Source organism: Chenopodium album, chromosome 22, assembly GCF_948465745.1.
Source record: "Chenopodium album chromosome 22, dcCheAlbu1.1, whole genome shotgun sequence".
Taxonomy (NCBI): Eukaryota; Viridiplantae; Streptophyta; class Magnoliopsida; order Caryophyllales; family Amaranthaceae; genus Chenopodium; species Chenopodium album.
In genome coordinates this window covers 2,349,189-2,357,777 of record NC_137855.1, presented here as the reverse complement: position 1 = coordinate 2,357,777, position 8,589 = coordinate 2,349,189, and the positions used below count along the sequence as shown (strand labels likewise).

At 33.8% G+C, this 8,589-nt stretch overlaps 1 protein-coding gene across 2 annotated transcripts; it reads right to left on the bottom strand.

Annotated features, from left to right (window-relative positions):
- Positions 1-499: 499 nt before the first annotated feature.
- Positions 500-5,805, bottom strand: LOC145604668 (F-box protein At2g32560-like). Of its 2 annotated transcripts, none has more exons than XM_081660579.1 (5): positions 3,848-5,805; positions 3,650-3,729; positions 3,155-3,333; positions 2,043-2,117; positions 500-1,078 (listed from the first exon to the last, which is right to left on the bottom strand). In XM_081660579.1, the coding sequence occupies exons 1-5, from the start codon at positions 4,523-4,525 to the stop codon at positions 888-890; spliced, it is 1,203 nt and encodes a 400-aa protein (XP_081516705.1). In that variant the 5' UTR covers positions 4,526-5,805; the 3' UTR covers positions 500-887. The 2 variants fall into 2 exon arrangements, with proteins under 2 accessions (XP_081516705.1, XP_081516707.1); XM_081660581.1 differs by having other exon boundaries at positions 500-1,075; positions 3,848-5,787.
- Positions 5,806-8,589: the final 2,784 nt, after the last annotated feature.

Sequence of the window (8,589 nt, the reverse complement as noted above, 5' to 3'; positions counted from 1 at the left end):
ATGGAAGCAGGCCAGTCATTTTAAACAACACATCTCAACACAGCAAAGTGAACAAAGAAAGGCATCCATACTTCCTTTCCGGACCAAAGGAAAGACAACACAAAACCATTTTATATCCATTTGTGTTGATGCGCTCGCTGCCCGGAAGAGAAGAAAAAAGAAAAATGTCTATTGCAGTCATAGCTTCTATAGCAGAAGGTAGCAGCCAGCAGCTATTTCAAGGGGCTTTAAGAGTATTTGCAACATCACCCGACCAAGCAGAGGGACTAGCAATTCTTTGTGCATATAGCAACCTTCCAAAGCAGAGGACGAGCTAAAAAGTACAGTTAAGGACATCATCAGCTAGGCCAGTAAAAGAGCCTTTGTAATATGTATTAAGGTGGGTAGAAGCAATGTCCATAGAGCCCACTGCCTAGCAGATAGTGTGTTTGTTCTCTATCTTTTTCACCAAAAAACAAAAAATAAAAAATAAAAATAAAAAAAATAAAATAAATCAGTATGATAAAACTAACAACTGTTATTCATTCATCATTGTAAAAAGGTCCTTTATAGCTACAAAAGATTTATGGTATGTCGCTAGTTATAGTACATCAAATTCGCATCCATACAGATGCAATGTGGCATGGAATGAATTTCACAAGAGCAGCCATTCACTACCCCTTATAATTCATCCATGAAAACTTTTGGTGGGAATAAAATTGGAGGCTAAAAAGATGATATTCATCACAGTAAATGCTAGCCTGTTTCTGCATGTTCTCATCACAGCTTTCACAAAGCACAAAAAATAAATTTCATAGCAACTACTGATATGGTTAGCATACTTGTGAGCTGCTTCGGTTGTTTTGATCTGACGCCTAGAGGGAAACAAATTTTCCCGAATACGTTCACTACTCCAAAATTTCCCTAGGCCACAAACTCTTCCAAGTAGCAATTTCATCGTTCGTGTGAAGCTTTCTTATGCCTCCATAAAATCCATCTCCTTCATTTCCTTCTTCTCTGTGATCCTTCCTGTTAACAATTGTCCTTCTCCACCGTGATCCAGGTGTATATTGATTAAACTCGAGCACAACAGTGCCTGCTTTCAACCAAAGAAGTGTGTCAAATGACTAAACCAAACATAGTGGACGCAAACCTCACAAAACTAACATTTGTTAGAATATGCTGAAAGTAAAGACTGAACCTCAGGGCTAGTCTATTCATTAGAGTTTCTAGTTGTCAAGACGCGTATCCATGTATTTACGGGCTCTAAATTAAGCATGGAAGGAAAGCACAAACTTGCCAAGATTAGACTAATTTAGACTTTTAAACTTTATCTAAATAAATTATGCCTCTAGGGCCTAGAGGTATAGGTTTTTGAGGTGATTAAATGGTCCAACACTCTCCAAACACTCCAACCAGAAAAAAATGGTGGTGGAAAGATGTGAAACAACATAGAAGAAGATATAACAAAAGGACAAATGGGTCAGATTGCAACTTGATAAGAAATCATTATGCAACCATTGTTGTCAAAAGGCGAAAAACATGAGATATCCACCCAAGTGGGGATCCGATGCAACCAAACAGAGCCTCAAGGAAGAGGACATCAGTTGCTTTCAGTATGCCTGGCAATAAATATTCTCTTGAAACAAGAGGTCAGGCCATTGCCGGAGAAAATTAAGACACATAGACAATGATATGTCTTGGGGACCAATGACTCGGAAAGAAGATGACCCATATGCTTGATGATCATCACCAAAATAAGTTTCAAGGAGCAACTTATGGCATTAATACCACTAACCTAAAAACAGCATCAAACCACACCCTCCAACCAGATATTTGACATATATCACTTCTTCCGTGTCTAATGAATAGGCCACATTTCAAGTAGTATTCCGTATGGTATATGCAGTAGAATATGAAATGCTAATTAGTAACCAAAACCCCATATTTTTTAAATTGGGAAAGAGCACAATGGATGAAATCCCATGCAGAAATTATAGTTCACGTTACTTGCAGTATGCTTAAAGTAAAGATTCAGTGATTACAGGCATTAATTTACTCACCACTACAATGACATCGGCAATAATTCTCATTCCCATCACATGACTCCAAGTGGCCAACGACACCATACCACCATCCTGCGATAAATATGCCGAACACTTTTGTTAACTTATATAATTTTTGGATTTTTCAATGTTAAACTTCTAAGTTAGTTATCTTCAACCAATGATTTGTTAAAGTATGCATAAAATACAATAAGAAGAATGATTGAAGTATCAGCCAGAACACTGCAAAAGATCCAAAACTAAGCTTAATTATATGGGACAGAGAAAGTATTCATTAACTAAAAGTGCATCAGCAATTTAGTCCTAAGTACGATTTTAAAATAAGCAATTAGGCCTAAAATATGTTCTGTTTTCAGTATCCAGTAAGAAAGGACCAGAGGATCTCATGGCCTCATGCGAATATGGAATTATACACAAACATTGTTCAATGTAGTTAATTAAAAGCGGCTTTAGCATCTGCCCCTGTTGACATAATCGACCACCAATAGAAATTCATAGTTCCAGTATTTCAGCCACATAAAAATACACATTAGTGCAACACTCATGATAACACCCCTCTTGACCATCCAAAGATGCAAAACAACTCGTACACCGTTTGGATAATTTGGAAGGTCATTAACACATTTACTCCACTAAGAAAATTATTTAACTCAACCTGTTTCTGAATAATAAGCCACCTTTATTATTTAGATTGTCCCAAAATAATAGGCCAATCTCTAATTTTGTTAAGTTAAACTGTATGTTTCCGTACATTAAACTTAAACAATCCTATACTCTCAGAATTTCACAGGAAAACTAATATAAATCAAAGCTCAACTACATCTTCATGTTTGTCTGAAGGGGTATTGTTGTGTAAAGTTTCACGAAAATTTCATCTCTACTACGAGCACTACCTTTTCACGTCAAGGAAAGTCTCAGAAGGCCAGCTACCATAAACAAGTTGCTAAACTTTTATTGTTAGACTTGCAAACCTAATTACAACCAATCAAGAGAAAGATCTAAAAAAATTAAGTCAAACCAACCTCTATCTAGTATCCAGCTGCACAAATTAAACAAATAATCACACGACTACCATAATGACACCCAATTAATTAGATTGTGGAACGTACCGTAAGGGAATTCTTTATTCCGTCTCCACTGGATCTCTATGTGATCTCCAGGGTGTAGATCATGTAGGCAATCAGATGCATGAAGATCATGAGGTAGAGTATCCACTGGTGCTGCCCTTAGCCTTTCCCATTGAATACCACTCTCTATCGCCACTGCCCTTCTTCCATGGGGAGGATATCTGCAAGCATAAGTCCTTTTAAACATACATAATTTGACCATAAAACATGTCTATGGCGTTCTTTAAATTTTCCATGTACATGTATGACTCCATTAATATAATATATGTTCTTCAAATCTTCCATGTAAATGCATAATTCCATTAATCAAATGTATGCTGTACTTCGATTTTTCCATGTACAACTTCATTAATTAAAAAGTTTTCCAAATATTCCATGTACATATATTACCTGAAGTTTTTTTCACCTTCCATTAATCAAATGTAGTTTTTATATGGAAGAATATCTAGATTTCGAAGCTTAGATTGAATTCCTTACCTTGCCTGGAACGTGTCTGTTTGGGGATCATAACTAAGCTCAGCATCATAGCAGGATAACATAAAACCAACATGACCATTCTGGCAAAACAATAGTAAAACAGAACTTTCTTCAGTTTCTAAAAGAGAAAAAATGACATATTGATCATAAAAGAAACGTCAAGCACATATTCAGGAAGAATGATTGTAATCAATATACCTCACGGTTGTAAACTTGAGCAGGGAACCAGAATTTGCCACTTTCAAGAGCCAAAAACCAGGACATAACAGTATCAACCAGAGGAGAAGCAGAATCCTTATTATTAGACTTATCAAATTTTGATGCTAACCATGTCAAAGGCCATACATACCAAATATATTTCATAAAACCTTGTGATTTTTTCCCAGCAGAAACACTCGAATTTCGTCTAGAGGCAATAAACCATTGCCATTCGCGGTAAGCTGCAGGACCTAAAACCCTTCCCCATTTATGCTTCATGTGTCTATCCCAAAGGTGATCACTGATGCATCTCTCCCTCAATGAGCTACAAACAGCAGCCATACTACACAAACCGGCAGGCGAAAGCTTCTCAAGAATACAATCCAATGCTAGTTCAGGCAAATCCAAGACTGATAATTGCTCATTTTCATGAACATTCTCAAATTTAGAGCTAAAAGTGCCCTGTTTTATTGCCATAATAATAGATGGAAATGGAATATCCCAAAAAACACCAAAAATTCCTTTTTTAAGAGCTTTGCAAATGGGAGAGAAAGACAACTCTTTCCAGAAGCAGAGTGGTAAAAACCTCACATCACTAGCCCAAGGTGGAAGTGGTTTTAAAGATAAGGAGTTTAGAAAGAAGAAGAAGGAGATGCCAGTCACCAACAAGAAAAGCATTTAGAATGATTTATATTTACTAATAATAATAATAATAATAATAATGGATAATAATCTAATTCAAGGTATTAAAGATAAGGACACACCCAAAGCAAGGAACCCAATTGAGGCAAAAGCAATTACAAGCCAAGAATTAAATTATAGAAATTGATGAAAGGTCTTACTCTTTCTTCCTCAACACCCCCCTAACTTTTTCTTACAATAAAAAATAATTAAATGGGGTGAATGGGAAGAGGATCTTCAAACCTCACACTTCCAAGATATGGGTTTTTATTGGTTTAATAGAGCCCACCAAAACCCAGAAAGTGGACCACCCTCTCAACACTCTAATCCAATCAATATAATGGTTTGTTTAAACACTCCGCTCTAATCTCTATGCAAATAATGATACGGCTTACTCTAATACAAGTTGTCTAACTCTCATATATATCGTGTACTCGTACAATAATACAATTACGAGTACAAGTATACCGTGGTATCCTCTATTATACGCGCTCTCTATTCTTTATTAGTCTAAAAAAGGACATAATAAGGTGGACATTCATTCACCTAGTTGACACCCAAAAGGTTGCTTACTTGAGCTTCTTCTTACCTTAATAATAATAATAATAATGTTTACTACTAAAGCTATCACCTTTACCTAAAAAGCTCATCAGATAATCAAAATAGATACGGAGGAAGATGATCAACAATAATAAAAATGGTTTTTTCAATTCAACTCAAAATCAAAATGGGTGTTTTTCTATTTTATTAATCTGACACCTTGGAATACATATAGGTCCAGATACAGAAACCCTTATCTTCAAAAAAGTTAAATAAGAATTTCAATCTAGCAAGAAACAGATCTTTCTTAAGAACAAAATCCAACAAATGTAGCAACGCAAAACAAAACCCAGATCTGGGTAGTTGAAACTAGTACTTAAGCAGCAAAATTAGGTGTACCCAACTTCTGTAAACAATTAAAAAACAAAAAATTGACAAAAAGATTGAAATCTTTTTAGGGTTAAGGGTAAAAAAGAAGAGAGATTTAATGAAGATTGCTGGCAATGTAGGTGAAGTTAAAGGGCAAAAGTGGGTGCCTTTTTCACCTTAATTTCAGCAAAATCTTCTTCTTGTTCTTCTTCTTCACCCAAAAAACTCCATTATTATAGTATTAGAAGCAAAACCCCATCTTTTTATTTCTTTGTAAATTTGTTAATATTCATTGGGGTAATTCAACAAACAGTTGGTGGGCAAACAATTAGAAATAAGAAATACATTGATGGGGAATGGTGGGCGGTGATTCTTTACCTCGAAAGAAACAAAAACACAGTCTTTCTCTCTCCTCGAATTACAAGTGGGAGAAAAAACCGCGAAAACGCTGTATTTGACCGTTAGCAGATGCCCATAAAAACAACTGAAAGTTGGTATTGGTAGTTGCTCTACTCTACTTGTGAGAGTGGTTGTTGCTCCCATCTTCTTGTTAAGAATTTGAATTTTGCAAATTAATCAACAGTTAAATTAGTTAGCTAATATTCAAGCCTTTAACTTATTGGATCCCAAATGATAAATAGTAAGGGATTAAAGGCGAGTTTAAATTTATTTTGTTTCACTAATTGATCTCATCTTATCTATCTTATCTGAACTAATGATACATAAAATAAGATGAATAGAACATGACTTAAAAGTTTTGATGGTGACTCTAAATAATACAAAACTACAAAAGTGATTGTATAAAAAGGAAGTAATACGAGTTTGAATGATCAACTATTTTAGTTGGTTAAAGTTTTGAGCATGATACTTATAATATTTACAATGATCATCATCCCACATAAGTGACCTAACATACTAGTGTTTCAAATTGAGACACATAATTATGTTAATTTGAGGATAAAAAAAGCTTAAAATATGATTCTCCCTTTTTTTATTACCACCAATGAAAGCAAGTCAATTGGAATATTATTGCAATAACATCATTATCAGAAAATTACAATTGATTCAAAGTTTCAAACCATTTGTTTGAGTGTTCCACAATACAAGCAAGCCAACTGAATCGGATCCAATTAATCAAGTCAATCATCAAGCAATGTTGTGTGTACTAGGTTGGGAATTTACATTGTAATCTTTAAGGCAATAATGTCGAATTTCCTTCCTCTTTCCATCACCTTTAAGTGGCTACAATGTAGATAATAAATCAAAATAAAGTCGTGAGATTGAAATCTGGTGAATATATTTCTCTATCACCCACTTATAAAGTTACAACACGGAGTAGAATCTTTGATTTACGGTGATAAAAAAGGACCACATCCCACACATATTACTTTTACATAATTGGCTAAGGGTGGACCATCTTAATTAGACTTGTAAATTTTTGTTTTGGCCTTTTAAAGACAATCATGAGTTATGGAAATCTATATGGGTTATTTGTGGCTTAAATGATGCTTAAACCTATGTGCGTGTGTGGGGATTCTAAGCCTCGTATTATAGACAACCAATTGGATGTGAAATTCCTTTCCAAAAAAAATAAAATTAGATGTGAAATTAGGAAACTATATACGAGTAGTATGAAACAATAACAATAATGATAATAATAATATTATTTAATAATAATACACTTATTATATTGGTTTTATTTATCTTGGTGTTAAAAAGAATTAAATTAAACAGGGGATCCACCAATGAAGGAAGGATTCAGAAATTTAAAACTACAAAATCTATTTGGCCAATGGCTGGCATTGGGTTGGAATATGGGCGGCAGTTCATACTTGATGGCATGTGGTTCTATAATTTTTTTTAATGCTACATGGCATTTTATTTGGATACTTTTAAAAGGGAAAATGATAAACATAATGGATACGGAGTATGATTTATAAGAAGTTAAAAAGGAAAATATTGAGGAAAAATTAATATTCATTACATCGATTTGTGCGTGATTTTATCATGAATTTTCAACTTAATTCCATTTTAGAAAGTCTATTAAATGCTTATATATAGCCCTAAGGGCTACATATAATATTACCTAGTTTTACATTTATTTAACAATATTTTACACGATAATTTATACTCTCGTGTGATTTTATACACATGTACACGAATAAAATTTAGATAGTGTTGTTTCACTTTTGCACAATCTTTTGTACACTAATATTTAAGCATGAATCTTTTCAAAATGTGTTACAGTGTTAAAAATCATAAAAATACATTCATCGTGCATACGTGAGTACAAATCAAGCAAATTGTCACGTGTTATATTCTTAGCTATAGATTTATGGAGAGAGTATTGATTTAATTTCATTTTTATAAGAATGTATATAATCATTTCAAATAGGACTCTAATTGATTGCATTCATATATTCTCATTTTCTTTTTTATTTGTCTCGTGAGAATTGTCTACTCTACAAATCGACCAAACGATTACAATGGTAAATGTTAACCAAATATGTTCCTAATAAACCAAAACAAATAGACAAAGACTTAATTCTTTGAATTGATATCAATCACATTAATTGGCCTACTAAAATGAAATATGGAAGCCATATTGGTCCTACACTACTTATAAACAAGCTAAGATAAGGGAATAATGCAAATTTCTAGACAAAGGATGAAAGAGTTAAGGGCTAATGATGAGTTAGCACTCAGCCTGACCTCTAGATTTACTCTATTATGTACCCGAGTATAAGATAAAGTTAAAGTGTGCATCTAACTCGAATGCAAGAACTTTCACTTTAACTTGTTGATGGTGAACTTTTATAGTAGTTGTGCCAAACCCAACTTTGAGGGTATACATGTCATTGAGGAAAATTTTAGTGTGACCATTCAACTAATAATATATTTTGTTTAAGAATCCCTACATTATTTTTGGAAATCTAATTAATAAAGAATAATTATTTTTTCAATTGGCCGGTGTCTAACTTTATAATAGATCAATAAGTTTCTCCACAAATTTGACATGATGAGTTGAAGACTTGAAGTACTCCTAAATGAATATCCAAGTGGGGGTAGTGGGTGAGCTCAATATTACAACAATCACTCCCTATCTTCTTCTTTATTTTTGATATTTTTTAAACAATTATATTCATCGATTT